This window comes from Corapipo altera, unplaced genomic scaffold (assembly GCF_003945725.1).
Source record: "Corapipo altera isolate COAL_440 unplaced genomic scaffold, ASM394572v1 126, whole genome shotgun sequence".
NCBI classification, from domain to species: domain Eukaryota; kingdom Metazoa; phylum Chordata; class Aves; order Passeriformes; family Pipridae; genus Corapipo; species Corapipo altera.
This window is the reverse complement of record NW_020884937.1, coordinates 815,253-842,760: the sequence shown is the minus strand read 5'-3', so window position 1 is coordinate 842,760 and position 27,508 is coordinate 815,253. Positions and strand designations below refer to the sequence as shown.

The 27,508-nt window shown below is 47.5% G+C and overlaps 2 protein-coding genes across 3 annotated transcripts in view; one reads left to right on the top strand and one right to left on the bottom strand.

The window, feature by feature from the left end:
* The window catches only part of VILL (villin like), a 40,270-nt gene extending 18,681 nt beyond the window's left edge, over window positions 1–21,589 (top strand). The window contains exons 5-20 of the mRNA XM_027660611.1: window positions 493–601; window positions 925–1,035; window positions 2,727–2,926; window positions 3,014–3,092; window positions 4,442–4,540; window positions 6,798–6,951; window positions 7,969–8,069; window positions 8,346–8,483; window positions 9,004–9,162; window positions 10,034–10,213; window positions 11,166–11,311; window positions 12,015–12,159; window positions 12,817–13,005; window positions 14,891–14,959; window positions 15,837–16,094; window positions 17,433–21,589. Of these exons, the coding sequence (XP_027516412.1) occupies window positions 493–601; window positions 925–1,035; window positions 2,727–2,926; window positions 3,014–3,092; window positions 4,442–4,540; window positions 6,798–6,951; window positions 7,969–8,069; window positions 8,346–8,483; window positions 9,004–9,162; window positions 10,034–10,213; window positions 11,166–11,311; window positions 12,015–12,159; window positions 12,817–13,005; window positions 14,891–14,959; window positions 15,837–16,094; window positions 17,433–17,546 (2,251 nt within the window). The 3' untranslated portion in view covers window positions 17,547–21,589. The remainder of the gene's footprint in view (window positions 1–492; window positions 602–924; window positions 1,036–2,726; window positions 2,927–3,013; window positions 3,093–4,441; window positions 4,541–6,797; window positions 6,952–7,968; window positions 8,070–8,345; window positions 8,484–9,003; window positions 9,163–10,033; window positions 10,214–11,165; window positions 11,312–12,014; window positions 12,160–12,816; window positions 13,006–14,890; window positions 14,960–15,836; window positions 16,095–17,432) is intronic.
* The window catches only part of PLCD1 (phospholipase C delta 1), a 52,294-nt gene continuing 46,177 nt past the window's right edge, over window positions 21,392–27,508 (bottom strand). For both annotated transcript variants that reach the window (XM_027660613.1, XM_027660612.1), the window contains exons 12-15: window positions 25,915–26,093; window positions 25,241–25,373; window positions 22,779–22,928; window positions 21,392–22,462 (exon numbers count right to left, since the gene is read on the bottom strand). In XM_027660613.1, coding sequence (XP_027516414.1) covers window positions 22,371–22,462; window positions 22,779–22,928; window positions 25,241–25,373; window positions 25,915–26,093 — 554 coding nt within the window. In that variant the 3' untranslated portion in view covers window positions 21,392–22,370. The remainder of the gene's footprint in view (window positions 22,463–22,778; window positions 22,929–25,240; window positions 25,374–25,914; window positions 26,094–27,508) is intronic.

The window sequence follows — 27,508 nt, the reverse complement described above, 5'->3', positions numbered from 1 at the left end:
AGACAGAGCCCTGTACCTGTTTAATATTTTGTTTTACTTATGGCAACATTTTCCTATCCAGGTTACTTTTAATAGAATAACTATTTTGGAGAAAATCAAATATTAGCAGAAAGTTTGTTTTCTACAAAGTCTGTTTCATATTTTAATTGAAAGTTTATGGAATATTTCAATTTTGAGTTGCCACTGCTACCTGTTGATCTTCTCCCAGGATGTTTACTGGTTGGAATCAATGATCTTAGAAGTCTTGTCCAGCAATTCTATGATTCTATAATTCCATGCAGAGCAGCAACATAGGACCCGTAAGAGGCAGATGGACACTGTGAAAAGTCATGGTCTGACCACACAGCATTTCACATTCCATTTTTTAGGACTTTGAGGTTATTTTTTCTCTAGATTTTTTAGTTGTCACCAAAAGCTTGGGGTGTTCTGAGAGGACAAAGGGGAAGGTATTTTCTAACCAGCTCTAACTCTTTATTCTCTGCTACAAAACAGCTACAAGAAGGGAGGAGTGGCTTCAGGATTTAAGCATGTGGAGACCAACATGTACAACATCAAGCGCCTTCTCCATGTCAAGGGGAAGAAGCACGTGTCAGCCACAGAGGTAAGAAGAAAACTCTTCTCTTCTTATGGATCATTTCTCCTTGCCTCTCCTCCTACACCCATTTTCAGCCAGTTTTTCCTGCTGGATGTCTCATCCCTGCCCCAGGACTTCTACTCTGGGATAGTTTTCAAGACCTCACCCAGGGGTTTGGTATTACATGAGAGAAGCCAGTGGGCTCAGCCAGTAGCTGAGTGGCAGAAGGATGAGCCTGTCATTGCAAACCTCTTCTTACATCCCAGGGACAGGTTTGCAATGGCTGTGATTTGTCACCTGCAGCTCTTGTCCTCCTCAGTTTGCCAAATGGTTTCATTTCCTTGTGACAGGTGGCGCTTTCCTGGGACAGTTTCAATAAGGGCGATGTTTTCTTGCTGGACCTTGGGAAAGTGCTGATTCAGTGGAATGGACCCAGCTGCAGCATTGCTGAGAAATCCAGGGTGAGTACAGGCCAAAGCCACTTACTTTACTGGTGGTATTTTTCAATCCCAGGAGAGAAAAAAATAGGGAAAAAGTGCCCAGTGTTTGCGCAGTGAAAATCTTACTAAGAGCAGCAGCATTGAGATGATTGGATATTAGGAAGAAAATGATTGGATATTAGGAAGAAATTTTTTACAGAGAGAGTAATCAGACATTGGAATGGGCTGACCAGGGAGGTGGTGGATTCACCGTCCTTGGAGGTTTTTAAGATGAGACTGGATGTGGCATCAGTGCCATGGTCTGGTAACCACGGTGGGGTTGGATCAAGGATTGAACCTGATGATCTCAGAGGTCTTTTCCAACCTGGTTGATTCTATGATTCTATGAACAGGGAAAATAATGATAAAACTTCGGCTTCCTCACCTACTCGTTTTAGAGGCCCATGGAAGTGCTTTCTTTTGGTTCAGACCTCAGCTTGGTTTCACAGGCAGCTGTGGGCACAACATTAGCTCTGTCCCCAGAAAGTCATCCAGCTCCCTCTGGGGAGGTCTATTTCCATCCCTCTGTGCCCTATAGTTTGCATGATATAGGATTAGAAAGTCAGCAACACCAACAGGTTTAGCTGCAGTGATTACCCCCGGGGCAGATTAGTTTTAATTTTTTGTTTACAGCATCACGGGGAATTCCGGCTTGGTCAGTATGAGACAAGTAGGAATACATAACCCAGGTGCTGATAGGTCACATCCATAGCTCTTGAGGCACTTTGCAAAGGGATCATTATCCTTATTTTACTGATAGAGGAACCAAGATACAGAGATGTAACAGAGCAAGATATATCAGTGGGCCATCAGCAAAGCTGGTGGCCAGACTCGTAGCTTGTCATTATAACATTTAAAGGCAGGTGGGTCTGCTCTGCACGTGGTGTCCTCTGGTGAGCTAAGAGAGGGAGAAGCTTCACAGGGAATGTGGTTTTTTGGGGCTCAGTGGCTAAAGGAGAAGATCCTGTGGGTAATGTAGAAGAGACAAAGCAACGCTGAACAGAGGAGGGGGAACAGGTAGAGGGATGGCCACTGGGTTCATCTCAGGCCGCAAACAGGTGATTTCCTATGTCTGATAAACAGAAGCACCTTTCAAAGCAGGTGATTTCCATGTCTAATAAACAGAGGCACCTTTCAAAGCTGTTGCAGTAAGAGTCGTGGGGAAAAAAAATAATTTAATGGAAAATGGGGATTTCAACCTAATTAGTTGCTTGACATTTCATGCTGCTTTTTTCACAGAAGACATCCGTGTTTTTTGAACACTTGAAGCATTTAAATGTAAAATGTCACCGCGGGGCACCCAGGGTCCTGCAGCTCTGCAGCATCCTGCCTCATTGTCCTCAGCATGTGTGTGCATCTCTCTCCCAGACCATCCCACAAGACCATTGGGCCTGCTGATGTACAGTCACACACACAGGCAACGTCTGCTGTGGCTCCCACACGCCTATGCCCTGTGGGAGCAACATCTAGTGACTATAATAAGCAATATTTGCCTAAGAGTTAGTTAATAATCAGACACTACAGACACATCTGCTTTTTTAATAGCTAAATTTGGAGGGCACTAGAAGCTTTGTAGCGCCGTGGTGATGTGACTTGGGCTCAGTCTTTGCTCCAGGTCTGAGGCAGTGAGTTTGTTGTCTGTGTCAGGACTTACCCCTCTGATCCGTGTGCAGGGTCTGGCGCTGGCTCGCAGCATCAGGGACAGCGAGAGGGGCGGCCGTGCTCAGATTGGCATCATTGACAACGAGAAGGACTCCCCAGACCTGATGCAGATCATGAGGATGGTGCTGGGAGAGAGGCGTGGGGAGCTCCGAGATGCCATCCCGGACACGAAGGCGGATGAGCTGCAGAAAGCGAACGTCCGGCTCTACCAGTAAGTCCAGGGATGTGCCCCAAACCCTTTCCTTCCTCACAGCGAGGACTGTGGAGGCTGACTCTGCTCGGTGACTGTGTCTTTCAGTGTCTATGAGAAGGACAACGACCTGGTGGTACAGGAGATCGCCACCCGGCCCCTGACACAGGATCTACTCCAGCACGAGGTGAGAGAAAGCCAGAGGCATTTGCAGCAGGAAAAGGATGCTGGGACTTGCTTTGTTGTCAGCTGAGCACCTGTTTCAATGGGATACCCTGTTTCCTTCCATCATTAGGACAGCTCAGCCCTACTATGGTCTCAGCAGCCAGAGATGGGTGGTGCATTGGAGCTGTTCCAACCGGAGATGGCAAATTGATGCTCTCAGCCAAGGATTATATTGGCTTGGCAATCAGAGCGAAGGAGAGCTGCCTACCAGGAATAAATTCCAGATGGAATTAAAGCTTCTTAATACCTGATGTTCAGGGATAGCCTTCCCTCTGCTGAATCCAGAGCCAGTAAATACTCTGCTTAGAAAACCAGGGAGATATGTTTTCCTGCTGTAGCAAGTGGCTGGTGTCAGTCACCCACCTTGGAAGGAGATTCCTTACAGACCCTCTGTGCAAAGGCTTTCAGAAGACAGAGACTTTCTTTCTGACTAAAATTTGGCAGAGAAATGCTCACCCTTAATTCTCTGCAGTGCAAACTAGCCTATTCCAAAACATGGTTGTGCTGCAAGGTTCCCCCTCCCTCATTCCCCCTGGTGTCAGCCTCGTTAAATCTCAGTCTCCCTTTGCAGACATACAGACCCTTCGTTTTTCTTTTCAAAGTTCAGTCTGAAAAATGAGAAGCCTTTGGTCACACAGCGTGTTTGGAGCACCAGCTCTCTGCAGATGGGCTGCTCAGCAGACATCTCATCCCCTTTGGGTTTGGGATTCTGCTGCCTTCACAGCAATGCAACAGTTTGGGCTTCAGATCAGGGACACAAAATAGTCATGCAGAAGAGGTTTACTGGACTTTTCCTGCTCCTTTAGTAGCAGATTTGGCATAAACAAGCACCACCAGCAGTAGTGCTGAAGCACAGCAGGCTGAGGGTGATATTTCAGCATGCACCTCTCCTGCTGCTCCCTTTTAGGGCTGGTGTTTCTTTCTGTTGGTCTGAGAACATCACCTGTGAGACAGTAATAGCCAACTTGGAGCAATGCCTAAAAAAAAAATACATATTTTAACTCATTACAATTAGAAGTCATCTAGGTCAGTTGTGCTTGCAAAGTCAGTGTACCCGTGAACCCCTGCCCTGTGGGGTTGGTGGTAGCTGTAGTCCATTTATGAACCACAACAAATCCATCCTCTGTTACCTCTGCTAATGGTTGCACCAGGGTTAGGGCTCTGCAAGGCAGGGAAATGAGCCAGATCTGCATCTAACCCAAATCTTCAAGAAGGATCCAGCCTGAGCAGGCTACAAATGATGACCTTTGCCTGCACAGAGCTTTTCACATCTGTTTTTTTCTGTTTCCTGTTTTTCACGTTTCACCTCAGGACTGCTACATTTTAGACCAAGGTGGTTTCAAAATTTACGTCTGGAGAGGAAAAGCCTCCAGCCCAGAAGAGAAAAAAGCAGCCTTCACCCGAGCTGTGGTGAGTTGTAATACTGTGCAAACAATGTCATGGGAGGTTAATATGTGCTGATCTGGATCTGGCCACTAATTACAATTAAGTGTAGGTCTTGGGGAGCTGGCCTGTGTAATAACAGAGACAGAATTTATGTGTCTAAGGGAGGCATGATGACGCAAACACGAAATTGTTAGTCATCAAATTGTGCTAGGACTAAAATCTGACACTAAAACTAGGAAGAAACTGGTTAAAGAAAAAAGTATCGAAGAAAATACTTTGTTGCGTGGTAAATGGTGAACTTCTGGAATTTGTTGATTCAAGAGATGGTGGAGTCAGAGAATATCAGAAGGGTTGAGATGGGATTAGACAAATTCGTGGTCAAAATGTGCATGGAAAGATATTAAAGGGGTTCTTATATCCTCTCTAACATCCATGGCCCAATATTGTGGATGCTGGGGAGAGAGAAAGGGTCGCACTGGAGGACATGAGCCACTGAGCTCATGTTTGTTCACTGAACAGCATTTCCTAGTGCCACTGTCCCAGGCAGCACAGAACACTGCTCTGACCCCAAAAGGCATCTCCTGTGTTCCAACCAAGAGTAGTGCCTTGGGCAAGTCATTGGGGAACTCCCTTACTTGGAGTCTCTGGAAAAGCCAGACCTTTTATGTATAGGCCTCATCTGCAATTCCATTACAGCTAACAACTGTTCCACAACACCAGTGGGGCTGGGCCCAGGTTCTGTGTGTGAATTTGGAGGTGATATGGGGCTCTTCCACTGGGCAGAGAGAGATCTGCTATTAGCAGCTGTTAATTCAGACTGGTCAACCTGAGGCAGGACCAGGGCTCATGACAGGGTAGAACACACCAGCTTAGTACCCTGGCTCCTCCAGATGAGCTGCCATGTGGTTATTTTCTGGCAGGTCATGCCTCAACTCTTCCTCTCAGAAAAAAAAATAGCCTTGAGGGAGCCTGAGCAAGTAAGACATTTGGTATTTTTTTACGAGTTGGCAGGTTGAAGTGAAGAGTACAAAGAAACTTAGCTTTTGATTATCTGCTTACTTATGGGAAGACCATAAATGGCTTCATCTTAGATGAGATCTAACCAGGAGATACTGAACCTCGTGGTTCCACATTCAGTAAGATCCTACCTGGAGACACCCAGCTTCAATACAGATTACACCTATTGTCTCAGAGAAGAAAAACTTAAAAAAACTTTGCCTCAGGACTTGTTTCACTGTCCTCTGTGCTCCTTAACTCAAGCCCTTTTTAGTAGGCAATGAGCTCTGCAAACTCTGGCCCTGAGCTACACACACAGAACAAAAGATATCTCTTTCTCTCAGTGTGGCAGGTGGGAGGGTTGGGAGGACCATCTGCTCTGCTTTTGCCTGGGGGTAGTGTGTGGCTGCAGTATTTACAGCAGAAGATGAATGCTCAGAAAGCCACAGTCAGGCTCCTTCCCTGAACCACGGTCAGCACTGCATGTCAGGTCATCCTGGAGCCTGCTGAGATAAACATAAGAGCAATTCCCAAAACTGAACAAGGATTTTGGCACTGTGGCAGAACACAGATAATTTTCTTCCTTCTCTTGTGTCTTCTTGTGTCAAGCACCTCTGTTGAAGCGGTCTTTTAACTCAATGGTAGCTCTATTGCAAAGAAATAATGTGGGTTTAGGGGGAAAAAAATTAAGAAAAAAGATTTTTGAGTGTTTAGTCTCTTCAGAACACACCTCTGGGGTGCTGAGCTGCTTTCATCCCTTCTCTCCCTTGGCATGCATGCTCTCTGTCATGCACCAATCTTCCTGGTTTGGAAAGGGACAAAAAGTTTGGAGAAAAGCAAAGAACTGAACTAGGCTCTTGGATCATGGATACACACTATCACTGCTCCTTCCCCTCCACTCCAGATCCATCACCAGAAGCCATCTACGGAACTGTCTGAGATAGAGGAGGAGGCGTTCCATTACACCCATTGAGTGAGATTTTCTTCAAGACTAAGGTGCCATGTAGAGATTAATTTTAGGATGTGATCCAAGTGGTTAGGCTGTAGGGGTAGGGTTCAGTGCCCTAAAGACAGAAATAAACATGGATACTACAGTGAGAGCTTGCAGTCACCTCTGTTTGAAACTCTGAATGCAAGTTTTGGGGTGAATCCTGCCCTTGTGTTCAAGCCACTGTGTTCAGTGAGGGACATTCCCTCTTCAGTCTGGTTCAGGTCCACATCCCTCTTCTCATGTCTGTAAAAATCTTGCTGTGTCCCCACTGATGACCTTTCTCAACCCCACCAGGGTTTTATCCAAGCCAAAGGCTATCCTTCATCCACCAACGTGGAAGTGATCAATGACGGGGCAGAGTCAGCCATGTTCAAACAGCTCTTCCAGAGGTGGACGGAAAAGAACGAAACACAGGGGCTGGGAAAAGTCTACACTACTGGAAAAATTGGTGAGCACATTGGTCCTGCGTTTGTCTTTCCTACCTGTGCTAAGCAGCAGCTGAGGGAACATCATTCACACCGTCTCCTGCCTTCAATATCTTGAAAATCTGGTGCACATTCTTCTCGTGCCTCGTGTCTTCCATCTTCTGTGGTAGATGGAGAGAATTCGTCAACTGACATTCATTGCTGCTGAGGCTTCTTGTATGAGCCAGCCTACCACTTATTCTAAGTGTAAATGTTGGCAGACGGTCACTCCCCTCTGAAAAATCGTGCACAAAATTTCACACTTGCAGGACTTCCCCGTTTTTGTTGTGAAGGGCTAATGCTGACCCTGGTAAGGAACTGCTGAACAACATTCTGATTTCATTTACACTGGCATCTATCCAAGACTCTCCTGACGTCAGTGGATTGATGCTTATTTACACGGGGTGTAAACGATGTATTTATCACACTGCTGAAGTGAATATTACAATGCATTAAGCCCAGAGAGCAAACAATACCAAAGAGAAGGAACTTATTGATGAGTGATGGGAAGATGACAGCGATGCTGAACGTCTCCATCAGTAACAGCTTGAGAGCCACAAATCTTTTTCCCTTGCAAGTTCTCTCATTTCTCTCCACCTCTGTTTCTTTCTGTGCTGTCCATAAATACTCTGTCTTTTTTATCACAAGCTACAGGAATGTAGGCATTTTATTTCTGAAACCAATGTTTTGAAAGGAGGAAAATATTTATAGTTTTGGAGAACAATTATCAATTTTCAGTCAGGAGACAACTAATATTTTTTACCAGCCAGTCATCACTGGAACACACTATATGGCCAATTCTAGCCTGTAACAGGTCAGCACTGAAGTATGTGACCTCTTGCACATTCAAAAATCAACACTGGTTTATATCGGTGGCTTCTTGCAACCCTGGACCAGTTTTTTCTTGCATGTATAACAGTTGTGTGCGAGGGCGATGTGGAGGGTTTGTCTGTTATTGTGCATTCACTGGGTTCTTGTTTTTGTTCTGCTGGTGCACACAGCCAAGGTGGAGCAGGTGAAGTTTGACACCACTCAGCTCCATGCCAGGCCAGAGCTGGCTGCTGAGCAGAGGATGGTCGATGACGCCTCCGGGGAGATCGAGGTGAGAGAACTCCTTTTTCTGACAGAGGGTGCCATGATCAGTGTGTTACCAAGCATCACTTGGCCTAGATAAGGGGAAACTAAGGGTAGACCTCATGGCAGTCTACAGCTTCCTCACAAGGGGAAGGGGAAGGGCGGGCACTGATCTCTTCTCTCTGGTGACCAGTGACAGGAGCTGAGGGAATAGCCTGAAGCTTCAGGAGTCTGTTAGCAACAGGGCTGTGCTCTGTCTTCACCTTGACTCCGCTGCTGCTCACCAAGATGTTTCTTTTACCAGGTGTGGAGGATTGAGGACTTGCAAATGCAGCCAGTGAATCCCAAGACATACGGGCAGTTCTACGGGGGCGATTGCTACCTGGTCCTGTACACCTACCTGAGATCAGGCAGGCCCCACTATGTCCTCTACATGTGGCAGGTAGGTCAAACCAGAGTGGAAGGGACTGTCCTGTGTCTGCTATAGAAGCCTAAAGCTGAAGGAAGCAGTTGCACAGAAAAATCCCAAGCCAAGCATCCAGAAGAATTCAGGTACCCTTTGCTTATCAGTTGTCCATTTCAAATGTCTCAAGCTGTGCTTTGTAGGCAGCATGGACACTGATCCCAGGCTGGGATCAGGCTGAGAGCCAGCAAAGTCAGAGTGAAGGATTATGGGGCTTAAAATGCTGAGGTCAAACTTGGGAGTCAGACTGTCCCTTAAAGCCTCAGTTCCTGGAGTTTTGTGGGTATATGAACATCTCTGCTTTCCTTTTTAAAATATTATTTCCCTCCCCTGGAATGCAGAAAGAAACTTGAAAAATTGGACGCTAAAGTCTGCAAAACCAGAAGGCAAGGGAAATTTAAATATCTGGAAGTTTTAACTCTGACATTCCACGCTTGGAACTGGCAAGATGTTCCACTGTGTCACCTCTAATCCCACGTGTCACCTCTCTGTTCCCCAGGGCCGCCACGCCTCCGTGGATGAAATCACTGCCTGTGCCCTCAATGCCATCGAGCTGGACAAGAAATATGGGGATGAGGCCGTGCAGGTGCGGGTGACGATGGGCAAGGAGCCCAGACACTTCCTGGCCATCTTCAAGGGCAAACTGGTCATCTACGAGGTAACGTGGCTTTGTGAGTGTGGGCAAGGGAAGCACCAGCGATGGCTTGGCAGCTGCAGTGGAAATAATCCAGAAAAAAATGGGCTGATACTCAGGAAAGGAGCTTGCCAGGTCTGCACAGGCTGGCAGATGGAACGGTGGAACATTCCTAGTATTTCCCGAGTAGTGTGAACACCGTTTGTGTAAACACAGTCCTGGACTGACCCAGGCTCCACTGTCCACCCCTGAACTCCAGCACTGATGTGTGTTGTTCTTTCCAACTCTACCCCAAAATACTCTGCAGAGTTAGTATAAGGCAATCACCCTGAGATTTACAGAGAGTGCCATCCAGAGAGGGTCCTCCAAAATATCCTACAGTCATGATTTGACAATGCAAATTGTCCCTCACTGAATTATATCGTGTTAACTACCAACCCACTTCACTACCTGCTGTGGCTGCTGACATCTGTGGTGGAGACACTGCAAGTGGCTGTGGAAGAGGGGGATTACCTCAGCTCTCAGTGCTGGTCCCACTATACAGTTTCCATGGTGGGTGTTGAGCTAAGCTGAGCACAGCTGGAAATCAGAGTCCAGCTGCCTTGCCCACTCTGCATGGCAAATGCTTTACAGAAACTAAGATCTGCTCACATGGAGTTTTAGCATCTTGATGGGAACTGATTAAGACTCCGTAATTAGTGGAAGTTTTGCCATGTGGGTTTCATTCTGACCTGGGACCAGAAGGTGTTTGGATTTCCTCACAGGAGCATGGTCCATCATTGCAGCAGTGGGGACAGGGCTGTGAGCACAAAAGCCTTCATTGGGTCAGTGGCACCCTGGATCTGTGTGTTCCTCCTCACTTCCCAGCACCATCCTTCCCTCTGTTCCCCTGCAGGGTGGCACCAGCCGGGCTCAGAAAAGCGCTCCCGAGCCAGCGATCCGCCTCTTCCAGGTGAGGGGCACGGATGAGGTGAACACAAAGGCCACAGAGGTGCCAGCCAGAGCCTCCTCCCTCAACTCCAACGATGTCTTCCTTCTGACCACCAGCCAAGTCTGCTACCTGTGGTGTGGGAAGGTGAGGCTGCAGAGACACCAGGGGAGATGGCTAAAGGAAATCTGAAATTGTTGATGTGAGGCTTGAGTCTCCTCCCTCCACTGACTTGTGGAGGTGAACCCTTGGGCAGGTGGCCAAGGATTGGGGAAATGTCCTCCTCGAGTTGCGTCAGGGAAGGTTTAGATTAGATATTATGAGAAACTTCTTCACAAAAGGGGTTGACAGGGAAGTGGTGGAGTTACCATCCCTGGAAGTATTAAAAAAAATATATGGATGTGGCATGTAAGGACATGGTTTAGTGGTGAACATGGTGGTTCTGCGTTGATGGTTGGACTTGATGATCTTGGAGGTCTTTTCCGACCTTAGTGATTCTGTGATTCTATGAGAAAGGTGCACCCAGGAGGCTCCAGAGGCTCCATCTGTGGAGGATCAGCAGGAACACAGCCTTCTCTACAAAAACAACCTATGTTGCGGTTCACCTCACCTCAATTTAGATGTTCATACAGCTTTCAGATGAATAAATCACCCCAGGTTTTCCAACTGTAAGAAATAAGCCAGGATGTTCATTTATCCTGTTTTAGTCACATGTTTCAGGATGAGGTGGTGGATCAAACTGAAGAAGAAGGGTTGCTCAGAGCAGTTGTGGATGCTCCATCCCTGGAGGTGTTCAAGGCCAGGTTGGAGGGGGATATGAGCAACCTGGTCTAGTGAAAGGTGTCCCTGCCAATGGCAGGGGGTGGGAACAAGATGATCTTTAAGGTACTTTCCAACACAAACCATTTTGGCATTTTGTGACTTTTGCTCTAGGCTGCACTGAATGTCCCTTCAAGGACTAGAAATGGGTTTTGAGTGTCCAGCTCAAAAGCTTTCAAGCAGGTCTAAAACTCTCCAGAGGACCAAGCCAGCTTTTGCCCATGGATAAGTTTTGCCAGTCTGACCCTAATTCCACCTCAATCTTATGTTCTGCACACAGGGATGCAGTGGAGATGAGCGGGAGATGGCAAAGATGGTAGCTGACATTGTTTCCAGACGGGACAAGCACACCATTTTGGAAGGACAAGAGCCAGCAGAGTTCTGGGAAGCTCTGGGAGGCAAAGCACCTTATGCCAGTGAAAAGAGGTAATAGTGACCTGCTTGTTCCTCTGGGCCTGGCCAGGGAACATTAAGCCAGGGATCAAAACTTGGCAGGAAAGCGAGTACTTTAATAGTGTCCTCACTAAAGGGAGCACGAGGTCAGAATATCACCAAAAGCTTGTTCAGAAACCACACTGAGATGACTCTTCCTTAGATTTTGGTTCAGGCCTTCTGTGTAGTAGGAGCTGTAGATCCAAACCCTGCAGACAAGGATGTGCTACATCCTCCTTTCCCCACAGTAAACTCACCCCATATCTCATCATAAGGGCTACAGGAACCACATGCTCCATTTCCAGCCATCATTAGCTTTATGGGCAGCCCCAGAAGACTCATGAGACTAGAGCCTGCCTCTGAACAACCTGGATTTCTCCAGCCTTCTGGGCAGATGATGGGTTCCTTTGCAACCAGGTGATCTGATGTGGGTTTCACCTGACATCAGGTTCATCTCCACAGTGAGAGAAGGGCTTTGCTTTTGCCCTCTTTGGGTGGAGAAACAGCTACCTTTAAAAATCATTAAAATGGTCCAAGAATCCCCTTGAGACCTGACTTTCAGGGCCTCAGATGGCTGTTGCAGTATTCCACCCCTTCCTCCAAGGCCACACCAAGTAGCATCAGGGCCCTGCAGGAGGCCACAAGGGAAAAATTTCCATCTCTCTCGGTTTTTCTTCCCCTGCCGTGCTTGAGGAAGGTTCCAAGAGCAGATCACACACTACCAGCCTCGCCTCTTTGAGTGCTCCAACCAAACGGGCCGGTTTATCATGACGGAGGTGGTGGGCTTCTGCCAGGAGGACCTGGATGAAGATGATGTCATGCTGCTGGACACATGGGAAGAGGTCAGCACGGGTCCCCCTCCCCTTCTCCCCGGATGTGTTTTCAAACAGGTTATGGCTTTAATTGGTTTGAATCCATCACTCACTCAGTGTGAAACCAAGGGCGATAAGCCTTCTGTCCCATCTCCAAACCCTTTGTGGTGCTTGGATGCACATCCAGTCCTTCTCACCCAGGGACAGCACAGGTGAGGGAGACAGCATTGCCAGACCTCTTTCAGAAAAGTGAAAGCTGAGAAACCTGGTCCATGCCTTCCTCCAAGGTGAGAAGAGCTGGACCTACTCCAGTCTTTTCCAGCTTATACAAGGAGGTGGCACCCAAAAACACTCCCCCTCACTTCCCAGCACCAGTAGTGATGACTTGCTTTACGCTATGGAAAACTGTCTCCAGGAGTTTTCTTTCTGAAGTGGATCTATGCAAGGACAGGGTTCAGCTACCTTGAAACACGCCAGAGCTGTTACCTGAAATATTTATGCTTTGTGCCCGTCTCAGAAGCAAAATCTTTCTTGACTGGAATTAAATCTGGAATCAGAGTCACAAGGGACTATTGGGAAAGCACGTTTCCAGTCTTATCTCTGCTGCCATTGGCATGGGAGAACAAACAACCCTGTCTGCACAGGTCCCAAGGACTCACTGAGCTCCAGCACCTTCTCTCCTTGCAGATTTTCCTTTGGGTTGGCAAAGCCTCCAACGAATACGAGAGGAAGGAGGCCATTGCCTCAGCTAAGGAGTATCTCAAGACCCATCCGGCAGGGAGAGACTTGGCAACCCCGATAATCCTGGTGAAGCAGGGCTACGAACCCCTCAACTTCACAGGGTGGTTCAACGCTTGGGACCCCTACAAATGGAGCGTAAGTTGCTGGAAAAGCCCTGTGGTGCCCGTGCACACGGGCTCAGCAGTGCTTAAAGGGCACTGCTTCTCAGTGAATGTTATGATACAGAGAGTGAAACCTCACTAGGACATGTCCTGAGCTTCATAGAGTCATGGAATGGCTTGGGTTGGAAAGGACCTTAAAGCTCACCTAGTTCCAAGCCCACCCACCATGGGCAGAGACACGAGTTCCTGGTGCCTGAGCAGCAGGTTCCTGGTTCCTGAGCAGCTTCACCTGCCCCTTCACTGGCTAAAAGTATCTGTTTGGTGAAACTGAGACTTTTTCAGACATGTGTGCTTGAATTCACAATATTCACATTTTTATTTAAAAAAAGATCATGTTCCAAATCATGTTTGAGATTTCGGCCAGAAAGGGGTCGGGGCTGTGAGTATTAAAATTAAGTTCAGAGTGAAGACAGAAGCTTCCCCCCGCCATCACAAAGAAAATTGGGGAAAAAATGTTCATTTCTCAAAATGCAGCCACAGAGTAAAATTTATGACCCAGCTTTAAGGGCGAATTGTGGTGAAATGAAAGATGTGAGCAGACAGGTCTGATGTTCAGGTTTGTGGAATGCCCATCAGAGCCCAGGAGCTCCTGAGCAAGGTCACCCTTGGTCCCTACACACGAGCCTTCCTCTCAAACCCTGATGTGCAAATAGCAGCTCTTTGCTACCTAGAAATGGCAACCTGCCCCAGGAAATGCCTGGGAATTAAAAAAAGAGTCCTTTCTCTCCTCTTTCAAACACATGGGCTTCAAGTAATTTTAGGAGCATAATGTGGAGCAGGGATTTGCTCATGTGGCCTGTGCTTAAAGCCCCACCAGGACCCTGGTTGGTGAGAGGAAGGAGCAATGCACTGGAATGGCGTGGAGGTCCCCCAGGACTTCATACTGCAGGAAAACTCTTACAGGGATATTTTATTTCCTGCATCTGGGTTTGCATCTTCTTTCTTCGTGGAGAGCCTGTCTTGACAGCTGGATCTGCACAGATAAGACAGCAACTCCCAGAGCAATGACCCTTAAAACAATGTTGATGCTTAGAACAAAGGTCAAAACTTGTGGATTTGGTTTGTTGGTGTTCTTTTTTTTCTGAGGAACTGCTGAAAAACAAGGATGCAGCTCATAAAATATGTGCCTCTAAAAATATCCCCTGTAGGCAGCTTCAGCAACTACAGACAAGTCATCCAAACTGTTGACATCCCAGAAACATCTGGTGTATGTTCATTGCTCAGTTTTGGGTCTAAATCTGTTTTCTCTGTAGTCCATGTGTTCATGTTGTTTGTTCTTGTTGGGAAACTTTGTTGGATGATTCTGTTAAGAACTGACATCTCCTGGCTGCTTAGGAAAACACAGTCATGAGCTTTGCCAATATATCCAGTATATTCCTTTCTTTTTTTTTTTTCCAGTAAATAACAGGTAGCTCATAATACATGGCACCGAATTATAAAAAGTCAGGGATTGAGGCTTTGAAAAATCCATTGATTTAGATAAATGATTCAAGGAAGGGGAAAAAAGGAGTAACATTTGATCCCTAATTTTCATGCATTGAAAGATTCATTTAAAATGTAAGAGATTTAAACCCAGCCATAAATATGATTTCTCTTCATTTGCCCTCTGCTGTCTAAACCCTTTTAAATTTCCTGTTTTCACCTGTTATTGTAAAGCTGCAAAGGCTTGTTTTGTTTCTTTGTTTTCAAGGGAAAGCTCAGGTTCTGACAATCTCCTGATTCCAGGGGCTGAGGTTTACAGAGCTGCCTCCTCAGTGAGCACCTCTGGACTTTAAAATTCATCATCTCCTTACCCTGTTAGAGACCAGGAGGGTGGGCTAAATGCAGCCCATGCTTCTTACAACTCTCTTTCCCTTTAGGATGGCAAGTCCTATGAGGAGATGAAGAACAGCTTGGGAGACGTGTCGGCTATATCCGAGATCAAAGTGGTGAGTTGTGTTGGGAACACCTGGAGCACCACCACGTCCCCCAGCCTGCTCTCACGAAGGAGAGGACATCAGGGTCAGAGCAGGGATGGGGACCTCAGGCCACCAGGATCAGAGCTGTGCACCTCTGTGGTAAAGCAGATGGAGATGTGATAAATAACATATAAATACACCCAGACCTCCTGGGCCTTTTCCAGACCTGTCCAGAGGCATCTGTGAGCAGGACATTGCCCAGCTGCTTTAATGCAGAACAAATACAGGTGTGTGCAGCTGTAAGAGTGGGCAGTGAAGTGTTGTGTGAGTATCTGGCAGTGGTGGAGCCCCTGAGACCCCAAGTAAGGGCCCCCTGGTCAAGAAGGGCACAGCCCAGTGGGGTATCCTCCAAACCACAGAGGAAATGAGGTCCCAGCAGTCCCAAATGCAATTGTCACATGGGTCAGTTCTTCCCTGGGCATGGTCAGGATGAAGGCTGGAAGGAAGTGGCAGGTTTGGATAAGGAGAGATGGCCCATCAAGGAGGGATATGCAGGTCGTTTTGAGGTTTTAGACATGGTAGACATCTAATCTCACCTTCTGTCCTCCCACATGTACCTTCCCCTGATGTTATCTTGAGAAGAATGAGACTGCTGTAAGTATCCTCAGCTATTTCTAAGAGCTCTCATTAGTGTGTGCTTTTAGCAGTCCTAACATCAAGGTGTAGCATTTGTGGAGGTGCTGGACTAATGCTTTAGTTGGGCCTTTCTCCTCGCTGCTTTGGAGCTACAGATAGTCTGTGCCAGAAATAGTCCCCCACAACCCCAACAGAGAGAAATATCCTGGGATAATCCCCAACTTGCTCTGCCAGAGCATCTTGTCTTGACATGTTTTCCTCCATTTGGCAGGACCTTAACAACATCAGCCTGAACAAGAGGACCCTCAGCGTGACCAACTTGGCCGGTTCAAGCAATCCAAATGCTTCCTCGGAGTATAAATCCCACTTCAACCACAGTGACAGCAACAGCTACAGCAACAGCAGCAACTACAGCAGCAACAGCAGCCCTTCCCTGATGCCCAATGGTGAAGGAGTTTACTCCAGAGAGGTGCTGATGAACAGGACGGTGGATGAACTTCCAGAGGGTGTGGATCCCACTAGAAAAGAGGTGACAGCATTGCTGGTTTGATGCCTTTTAGCTTAACCTGGAGTTTACTCATTGGATAAGTGTAGCAGTACTTTAGAATAAAAAGTCCTGCTTCAGACTCAAGGAGATGCTGGCTGGACACACAGGTCTCGTCAAAAGGAGGAGTTTCATGTGAGAGGAAATTCATAGAACCACAGAACGACCTGGGTTGGAAGGGACCTTAAAGATCCCCTAGTTCCAACCTCCCTGCCGTGGACAGGGGACACCTTGTGGTGGTTTTACCCTAAAATGAAGTAATTCTATTTTTTATGGCCCAAAAATGAATTTTAAATAGGAATTTTTTAAAAAGAAAATATAAAATGCTTTCTTCTGGTAGGGTTGTTTTGCTCTGTCCTTGGAGGAATCTAAAGTAGGATTCCTGTGGGACAAGCTGACACTGCTGAGAACGTAGCCAGGATTTGCATTTTGCTTGGGCTGCAGGTGAATGTTTTCATTTGAAACTCCTTCCAGAAGGGATATTTTTCCTCTTCTTTCTTTTCTTTTTTTTTTTTTTTTTTTTTTTGGTTAGAAACTTTGTGTCTCAGCAATTTGCAATTTCAGGAGAAATGATACATCTCAGATTTCTGATCAGCCCAAGGATTTTGGCAATGTCTGTAGCTGGGTCCAAGCACGCTGATGGGAGAGACACAGGGTTGATTCCCTCTACTCCCTGCAACCTATGTTTGACCCATATCTTGCCCAACAGATCTGGCAAAGGCCAACACCCACAGCCAGAGACACAATCTACAGCTGGGCTGTACATTGAGCAAGATCTTTCTTCTGCCCAAAATGCCAGGAAAAAACTCATCCTCCGCTTTCCACAGGGTCTTTCTTGGTATTCCTGATGACCCTGCTATCTGCAACCCATCTGTCTTTCCAGCAATGGGAGTGAACATTTCCAATGGAATATTTGAGGGGAGGGAACTCAGTGAGAGGGAGATGCTTTCACTGTGAATCACTTGCTAAGAAACCACCCAAAACTTTGGCCAGCAGAACTTCTCTGATGGACTGTAAATTGTCCTGGCCACAGAATGATTAGCAGGGACTGAATTCCAGCCACAAGCATGCTAAATCCTCAAAACCAGATCATCCCTTTGGGCTGGTGGGCTTTTATTACCCTGGTGCTTTGGGAAGTGGGATGAGGAACAGTTGCTGGGATGTTCCACTTCCCAGCACAAGGACAGGCAGCTGGACAGGAGCTGTTGGCCTGGAGTCAGAGGTCAGCACTGGCATGGTGAGGAAGGGATGCAGCCTATGGAGGTGTCCCAGCCTCTACAAAAGCCAAAGCTGACCTCTCCTTGCTCTCTCCTCCTGCTGCAGTTCTATCTCTCCGATGCCGATTTCCACGATATCTTTGGGAAGTCCAAGGAGGAGTTCTACCAGATGCCCAAATGGAAGCAGCAGAACGAAAAGAAACAGTGTGGACTCTTCTGAGACCGCAGGGGCCATCCAGCATCCAGTGACTCTGGGACCAACCCTCGCCCTCTTAGGAGCTGCAGGGAAGAAGTGCAGGCATTTGCTCAGCGAACCCAACCCAACGTCCCAACCAGGCCCAGCTCCAACCCAGTTATCCCAGCAGCCACTGCTCAGGGGATGGCTCCTTCCTGCAAACCCAGAATGCCAGGAGGCGAAACCTTTTGCTGGAACAGCTTGGCAGGATGTTTTTGCCTCTTCCCGACACTTTATTGCTGATAGCCACGAAGACAAGTGTGTGCCACACAACCATATTGTAGCCTCTTCTTTCGTCTCCCTTTTGCAAATTGCCACATGCACAAGGTCATGATATCCCTTCGTTTGTAGAAGTTTAAAATTAGGCAAGACAAAGGCCATTTGCAGCTGCTGTGTAAATGCTGGGTGGGGAAAGGAGGGGGAAGCCCTAAGAGGGTAGAGGAGGGAGCCTTGAGGCTGGGAAAAAGGTAATGGAGTAGCCAGATGTCCAATGGAGTAGTCCATGGAGTGACATCAGACAGTTCATCCCCTTCTCACCTTGTAGAAAAACTACCCACCAAAGAACAGCAAGAATCAGTTGTAGACTAACAGGCATAAATACTCCAGGGCAGGTAAAACACATGGGAACCTGGTTTGGAAAAAAAAGCACTTATTACAAATATATTTATTAGCTGATCTATTTCAAGGGCTAGACACAAATGCTGATTTTGTCTACCATGCAAGACTCTATCTACTTTTTTCTCATTCAGACAGCATCTGCAATCTCACCTGGCCTCCCTGAGCACAGACAGGTGAATGTGAGGGTCCACCTGCCCAAAGACCAGAGTCTTGAGGAAGCCAGGAGGGTTTTGGGTATGTCCTGAAGCAGAGCATGTCCTGCTGAAGGTTTTATCAGGGCTCCATCCCTGTGATGCCCATGGGGCTGAGGGGTGCCTGGTCCACACTGTGGGCTCTGACTAGGGAGGGCACCAGGAAATGCGAAAGTGATCGGTGATTAAGGGATACAACTGTAACCTAAAGGAAGAAACACCTGTTTAAAAACTCAGACGATGTGGTTTTGCAGCTTTACTCCATTTCCAGCCTGACCAGTGATTCCAAATAAACATCCAGCAGCAGCACTTTTAAGTGTCCTTGATCAGCATGTGGGGTAGGATGGCAGTAGATAAAAGCTCTGCAGTGCTACAGATCCTTCAGACACCTGGTCATCAATGGAATTCTGGATTTTTTTGAAAAGAAAAGAACTGAGGAGGTGGGGCCCCTTTTGTTCCCAGACACCACAGCCAGGACAGTTTGTCTCCCCACGCCCATGCCTGCTCCTGAAGCCTCCCATTGCCCACGAGCAGCAGTGCCTTACTGCCCACCCCTGCTGCGGGGATGTGGGGATGGAGCTGAGGAGCTGCAGGCTCCTCATTGAGGAGGAGCAAAGAGCTCTTACTCAAAATCTGGGACCATTACACTGAAGTGTCACCATCTGGCTGGGCTGGAGCCGGGATCTCCAGGTGATGGGGTCTTCTCGACAGATCTCTGTGTTTAAGAATTGGCAGTTACTTCATATAAACCCCAACCCCATCATTACATCCATGTTCCTGCCACCACTTTTGCCTATTTCTGCTTGAGGGTTCAGCCCAAAACCCATTGAAACTGCCTGTGCAGAGTAAGTTAAGCACCAAGCAGAGACACAAATCAGCCGAATTACCTGTGTGATTGCTCCTGTTGTGCTCACATGAGGTGCAATCAGTGCACATTATCCATGTTTCAGCCTCCATTGCCACTGCTGGAAGCAGCAATATTTGCCTCACCCCGCTGTGCCACGCTCCTGCCAGCTCCTAAATTAAGGAATTGCATGTGCTCCTCAATAAGTTGCAGGAGTGCCACCTACCAGCCCCGACTGTGGGCCTAACGAGCTTCATACAATCAAATGAAGAGCAGCCAAAATACAGTCAGATTAGGGAGATTAGGTCAGTGTGCTACAAATTGCTTTAATTCCTGCAGCCACGATGCTCACCAACATGAGTGGAGTGCTCCTGCCAGCAGTAGGAAACCTGCATGGGATTTTGCAGACCATAGATCCATCTGACACTTGGGCCTGATGGAAACTACTGCTGCTCTCCTCACAGCAGAGTGGTTTTTACTCTCTGCCTCTCATGTCTAAAGGAAAGATCCTCACCCACATCCTCCTTTTCATGCCGTTTGCTGCTTTTGCTGTGGTGTCTGGTGGGCCATGACCTGTTTCTGCTGCTCTTTTCCTCAAAGCTCCCCTACAGTGGGGCTCCAACACTTCCTCATCTGCTCAGAGATGAGGTTCCTCGATAATGACATGGACCACGTCCCTTCCTTTTGGGAAGGAGGAGACCTCGTAGAATTGTCCATCGTGCTCTGCTCCGTCCCATCTCCATCTCAGCTATATTCCCACCTGATTCCAGTATTTCCCCCCAACTGTTCCTACCTGATGAGGGATGTTTTCTCTTCCCATGGATCTTGCCTGACTTTATTTAAATGCGCAACAGGCAGAGGAAAACCCAGCCTCTCTGTAATCCATCTAAGCCCATCCAGGCTCTGGATGGTGTGGTCCTGCCCCCACACCTTTCCCAACACCCTGTCCCCCAGTTTCCTAGTGCTGGCCACAGCAGGCAGGTGAGGGCTTTAACTCAAATAATCCAAGTGAAATCTAATCCTGCAACCCAAAAAATGCAAATAATGTGTTTGCAGCCAACCCAGTGGTTTGATATGACTTCACAGAATCACAATCACAGAATGGTTTGGGTTGGGAGGGACTATAAGATCATCCAGTTCCAACCTCCCTGCCATGGGCAGGGACACCTTCCACTAGACCAGTTTGCTCCAAGCCCCATCCATCCCAGCGTTGAACATTTCCAGGGATGGGGCATCCACAACTCCTCTGGGAAACCTGTACAAGTCCCTCACCATCCTCACAGGGAAGAATTTCTTTCTGACTTGCCCCACGAGAGCTGGTGCTGACACAATGGAGGGGGCAGGAACATTTCTGACCATGCCTGCTCTCCCACTGCATGGTGCAAGCTCCCTGCGTGGCACAGGGCAGTCCTGGGTGTCCTTTGTCCATGCTTTTTATCCCACTGCTCCTTAAAACAAAATGCTGAGAGCACACTGAGAGCAGGGGTTGTGAACACCAGCTGTCCCTGGGCAGGAGTCAAGGCCTGGCTCCAGCCCTGGCCTTCAAATGTGCCTCCAACAACATGCCCCCATCCCAGATGTGAGTTGAGAGAGCCCAGGGCAGTGCAGGACACCCTGCTCTGCCTCGCTGGCCTCTCCACTCCTGGACTCTCCCACTCACTGGTTGTTAATGCAATATGAGCCTTTGAGGTGTGGATATAATTCACATTTAATTTGGCAACAGTTTACAACATCTCACAATATTGTAGTGAAAAGGAAAAATCAATGTGTCCAGCAATGATTACTGAAGCATAACAAACTCCACAGAGGAGTAAAAGAAACCCAGCTTCACAGCAGGCCCAAGGATCACTAAATCCAGGCTATTTTGGACTCAAAAATCAAGTTGACTGGAGTAGGTTTAAAAAGACATTAACATCTTTGGTATCAGCCCGTCCTCTCCACCACCAGGGACTGAAAACCCCAGAAAGCCTGATAACTTAAGAAATTAAGCAGATCTATCTCCAAATTCACGTGTGCTGCATTCAAGTAGGACAAAGAGGCAAATAGTGACAACTAACTGGACTCTCCCAGAATTTTTTAAAATTTTTAATAGTCTAACGCATTGTTAGTAACATAGCTGGCATTTCAAAATATATATTATTTTATTTCAACAATATTCCCTTAACTCTGTAGTTCTGGAAGAAAAAAAAAAATCACTTGTTGCCATAAATACTGAGTTGCTGTTCAAAACACTCCTGTGTGTTTGTGCTGGGTTACCTCTACAGTGCAACTGGGACCGGCTAACATTTACAACATCCACTGCCACTTCCTCTGTGTTTAAAAAATTACATTTTCTATAAAAACACACAGTTTTATTGCATTAAAAAAAAAAAAAATCCCTACTGTCAGTCGAGTGTGTTTCTATGTGTCACCGGCAAAAGGCGTTCTCTGAGGTCTCTTTTGAGCGGGGTTTCACTTTGGGTTAGAGGGAAATCTGCCACTCAGCAGCTCCTTTCTCCTTCACAGGGTGAGAGCCAGGCTTTGAATGCAAAGCGGCCTGGCTGGGAGCCAGGCACACAGGCAGGGTAGTGTTCATGTATTTTTCATTACAACACAAAAGGAAAGCCGAGTTACATAACATGAGCCTTTGTAGTGCAGCTTTCTTTTTTAATCTGTAACAGGGAAAGGGGGAATCGTGTCCCCATTTTAAGACTTCATATGGTGAAAGATGGCTGACACCTGCAGCTGCAAGAAGTCACCTGGCGCCTGGCCACTGATTGCAGTGCCAATGGTGGACTTTTCTTCTGGCACAGATGTTGGGTGTTTTGTCCAGATGTCTGACTGAACCCAACCCAAGAGCTGTACTTCACTAAAAAGGAGTCTCTATCCTCTCACTAAAAGCAACATTAAAAAAATCTAAATAAAGTGAACTAAAAACACAGCTGGATTGGTCGAACAGGTACAAAAGGATTCATCTCAACAGCAGCAGTGGGATGTTTCCAGCACTCAGAAGGGAGAAGGTCGATGGCTGTTTCACATCGGGGTCCTAGGGAGCACCGTGTGCTGCTCCAGGGAAGGTGCTGGGGATTGGCAGGACCCTGACATTGGCAGAGTTCACACACTGAATTCCTTCCAGGTCTGTAACGAGGTTCACTGTGCCCTGAAGGAGCCGAGCTGCTAATCACAGTCCTGGATATTGATGTACACAAAGAGGGTGGAGGAGGAGTACGGGTCTCCGTTCTTGGTTAGAAGATGGATGTGGCGATAACCTGGAAGCAGAGGCACAGATGGAAAGTGGCCTTTAGTCCAGCTGGAAAAGCATTTGCTGACATTTGCCAAGACCCTGCAAAAACATCTCCCTTTCTCAGATTGTTTTGCTCCCAGTATCCCACAGAACAGGCAGATCCAAGAGGCTTTGACATGCCCAAAGCCACTGGGGACAAGGGGGGCCCTTCCCTAGAGACAGTGTTATCAGCTGCCCAGACAATCTGTTCTGACCTGGGGTGTGATGGATCTGGAACACTCAGGACACTGGAACTTCCAAAAGGGTTCAGTGGTTGTGAGGAAAAGGGAGCAGGGCCTTACCTTGCTTCAGGCTCGTGAAGGGAAGGGTGTACTGCCCGATGAAGTCGTTCTTGGTTGACATGTCAAAGTCTTCCACCACAAACCGGACCAGGGCAAGTGCAGGGATCTCTATGTCAAATGTAAACTCTTCATCCCATTTTGGGTTAAAGCCTGGACAACACAGACAAGGATATCAGAGATGTTGGCAGGTAAGGATGGTGATCAGAGGTGTTGCAAATCAGTGGAGACTTTGCCTGAAAGCCAACCTAATCTGACCCAGGCCAGGGGTCTTAGAAGGTGCCAAGATCCTTGTTCCCAGCTCTAATACTCATCTGCTGCCTGGTATTAATAAATCCTTCAGCTCAGGCTGCTCACTGCAGACCTCAGTACCATTGTCCCAGAAGGCAGTGAGGAGCAGGAGGGAGGGGAACTCAGCTCTGCTCTGGTACATGGATGTCTTTGCTTGCCATTGGACTGGTTGCATATTTTTACAGCCCTAAACCAGGGGAGAGCAGAGAGGAGAGCTCTGTCTTTGTGTTATGACAGACTCCTGAGGCCTTAAACCTCTCCACCTTCTTGAGATACACCCATCTAACCACCACTCCGTGCCTCATTTCCCCTGTCTGCAAGAAAGGTTAAAGAGGAGTGTCTGATTACAGAAACCATCATCAAGTCTGATAAGGATCATGTGGTTCAGACTCAAAGCAAACAAAACCAAGACCATCGCATCAGATAAGAGGTGGAGAGCAAGCTCAGTGCTCTCTCTCCAGGTCACAACAGGTGCAGTTCCAACAAACCACTCCCCAGAAGCAAACAGGAGGAGAGGACATCCTGTTGGAAAACCTGCTGCCATCGGCAGAGCCTGTGCAGAGCAGAGACCAAGGACAGCAAAACGTCCCTGCTGGTCATGAAGGGTTTGTGGGGGATTCAGTAGGAGACAGGGATCTTTCAGCTGGCCCTGGAGGTGCTGAGAGGGGCCTGGGGACTGTGCCATAGCACAATACCTGTGCTGCATTGGTGTACTTTATTTGGACCCTTCTATGATTAAATCAACTGGACTGTTCACACAAAACACATCTGCTCCAGACTCTTCATCCTTGGGGAAAAAAACCTGTTGCTGAACAAAGTGTGGCTCATCCCATGGGAGCAGAAATCATGAAAGCTGAGGGAGAGTCACTGGCCCTGGGACAGTAGGCTTCACTGTAGTGGAATCTGTGGGGGATTCTCAACCCATCTCAGAGCCATAGTAAGATAGAGATGCTGAGCCAGCAGGTTCCTACAGCCTCTTGAGCTCCATGGTCTGTGTCCTGATCATGCTGTGTCCCGATCTGTCCCACAGCCCCTGCTTCAGTCCCAACAACACAGAATAATAGAATCATTCAGGTTGGAAAAGACTTCTGAGACCATCGAGCCCAACTGTAAAACATCAAACCAGGTGAGCTGTTGAAGTGTGGTCACTCATCTGAAACCTCAGCCCATGAAATGCAAACCTCTCTCTGCAGCTGCCTCTTTCCAACATGGATGTTTTCATTGTTTGACTCACTTTTCACTGGGCAACACTCCCTCCAGTATCACTCCACCATCATTCCAGTATTGCTCCAGCCAGCCAAGGGCTGGCCACAGGACTGTGAATGCTGAGCAGCCTTGAGGAAAAGGCCTGGCAGTTCTGAAATGTTCCCTACACAACTTTTACTTGACAGGCTATAAGAATTATTGTAGGTGACGGAAATGGCAGTGAGCTTTAGGAGCCAGGCCATATTTACTCAAACAGGAAAGAGGAAAAGGGAAACATTGTTAGCAGGGAGGAAAATCTGCATCAGCTTTCTAGCATTTGGCTCTTACTCCAGGCAGAAAATCAGAATGTGTGTGTGTGTGTGTTTGTGCAGGAGGCCATAATGTTCAGACCCTCCCTGCACAGAGGGAAGTCACAGCCACATTTCAAATGGTCCTCCATCTTTTGAGATATTCAAAATTCATCCAGGCAATATCCTGAGTGACTTGAGTACACTTTGAGTATGGTCCTGCTTTAGGCAGGGGCTGGAACGGACACCTCCAAAGTCCCATGCAACCTCAATCTTTCATGACATTGTGACACTTTCAGGATAAAATGAGCCCCACAAGAAGCCTTCTCTGGGAATATCGTGGTAGGAACCCCTGCAGCCCAGGTCAAACCCAACTCTGTGAAGGTAAAGAGTACTTCCAAAGCTCTAGCTCTGCAAACCTGGCAGCCAGCCTCAAACGACTCCATATGGCTGATGTTGTTTTACAGGGAATTTCTGTCTCCAAATGTCTTAGAGAGAGAAGAGAGGGAAGAACTGCTCAAAGTCCAACAGCACCTCATGTACCTGCTTAGTGTGGGCTGGCTTGCATGCAACCTGGGCAGGTCTGGTCACAGGGCAGCAGCCTTGGCAAGGAACACTCTGCTACATGACATGGAAGAGTTACTATCCCATGGGAGCACAGCTCGGAAGAAAACTCCTTACCATTGTTTTCAATGACTTTGGTCTGCTTCTTGTTGTTGTCCTGTTGGACACCATGGATCTCTATCGTCACCTTGGGATCAACAATGGAGTTTTTGCTTTTGTTCACCTTGGGCAGCTGCTGACCAGAGATGATCTGAGGAGGAAACAGAGAAAGAGGTTAGGAACTCATCAGGAGAGGGGGCTCCCTGGAAAATTCCCTCTCCTTCTCCGGGAGCACAGGATCTGCTGTGACAAGCTGGTGCTGCTCTTTCAGAGCCGGTGCTGCTTTTTCAGAGCCGGTGCTGTGACATCCTTCAGAGGAAGCTGTCATGAGCCAAAGCACCTAAGGAACACTGCTCCAGCCCAGCCAGCTGGCTGGGGGACAGGCAGCTTTTCTAACTGTCCCCACAGTGATCAGGTGACACTTGGGAACAGCAGAGGTGACTGTTGATTGCACGTCTGCCTGTACGTCTCTGTAACGACAGTGAATATTGTCATTAACCTCTTCTACTGCCCAACATTAAACATGTGAGTGGGTCCCTGGAGGATCAAAGTCCATGAGAGACCCCAGAGGTGGGAAATCAGTAGGGTTACAACAACATTGCCCAGGTGGGACCAGAAGAAGGAGAAGGTACAACCTACACGCCCCCCCGAAGGTGGATGCTACTGAGACAATTCCCGACTTCTATTCTTACTTTAAGCAGAAGCTTCTTCTTTGTCCCCCATGTTCCTTCTGTGATGGATTTTGGATTGAATTTGGTTTGCTCATCCCGGAGGAATTCCGGCTTTAAGACATACCCAGAAAACCCATTGTCCTGGAACCGACCCTGGTAGACATCCATTTCTGTGCCTGCTGTCTGGAAATTCAGGGCAACTGCAACATAAATAAATAAATTCAGCGACTCTCAGACAAATCAATGGGAAACTTTTCATACTAATTCTGTTCACATGAAATTGCACTTCATGGACATAAACATTGGATTTTCCATGCTTCAAAGAGCAGGGATAAACTTTCACCCTCACAGCCTGCTACCCCTGAGGATTTCTTGCATTCAGAGATGATAGAGAGGAGAGAAGCCATTACAGCCATTCTGCTTTCTGCAGGATCAAAAAGTGTCCTGCATGGAATTTATGCCACCTAGTTGAGCAACTGCATCTTTTAGATAAACTTACTCATTTCTATGCTGAAGGAGTTCTCTCCTGCAGTGAAGCCAGAAAATCCTTCTCAGATCATTTCTCTGGCTACTCAGCCTCATTATAAAACCCCCTTTCCAGCCCAGATCTGCCTATTTTCATTTGCCATCCTGAGGGGCATTGATGCCTCTGTTGGTTAGACCAGAGAGCTCCTCACACTCTGAACTCCTCAGGTAGGAGTACAGCAGCTGTGATCAAATCACCTCTTTATTGTCTCCTACCCAAAATAGATCAAGCCTCACTGGTGTCCTAACACCAGGCAGATTTCTTGTATTCTTCCCAATTTGTCGATATCTTTTTTAAAAGCATTAATGTCAAATCTGGAACAGTGTCTGTGAACAGTCTCACTAACACCACACAGACCCCAGCAGCTCCTCAGTGCTCTGTTGATTTCTCAAGGATGATTTTAACTTCTTTAGCAACGTCTAAGACATCTTTTAAGACAAGCAATTTATCCTGGTCTTGGGTCCTTCATATCCTGTCATACTTGAAGGCCAAAAGCATTTTAAGGCACTCCTTTATTTTTCAACCTGCAACAAGACTCTGGTAACTGCAGGGTACTGGTTTGACTAGGAGCTGCAAGTACTCAGGTCTTCTGAAAAATCTAATTTAGAGTGCCCAAATACTGCATTCAGGTCAGATAAGGCACGCAGGTCTGGCCTTACTGTACCCTAAGGGAACTGATGCTGCCTCCCAAAGATTCTCCTGAAGGTCAGACAGGCCAATGGGTGCCACCTGTGCCCCCACGGGGGCTGCAGGACCCACCAAGTTCAAATGCTGCCAGGCACATCCAGCCCATGTGGGTCTACACAGCTGGGGGCCAGGGTGCCCTACACCTGCAGCTCCTCTTGTCTGGCTGGGCCAAAACTGGGACACCTCCAACATCCAAGAGAGCCAGTGTGTCATCACCAGCCTGCCCACTTACCACTGCACCAGGTTTCCTGGGTGAGAGCTACAACAGAATTCACTTGACAGGCACTGAGTCTTTTGTTTTCATCGAATCTCTGAGTTATAAATACACTGTCACAGGCCTCAACTCCCTGGGAGTATTTATGATGAGCTGCTCTGACTACAGGGAAGAACAGCTCAGGACAT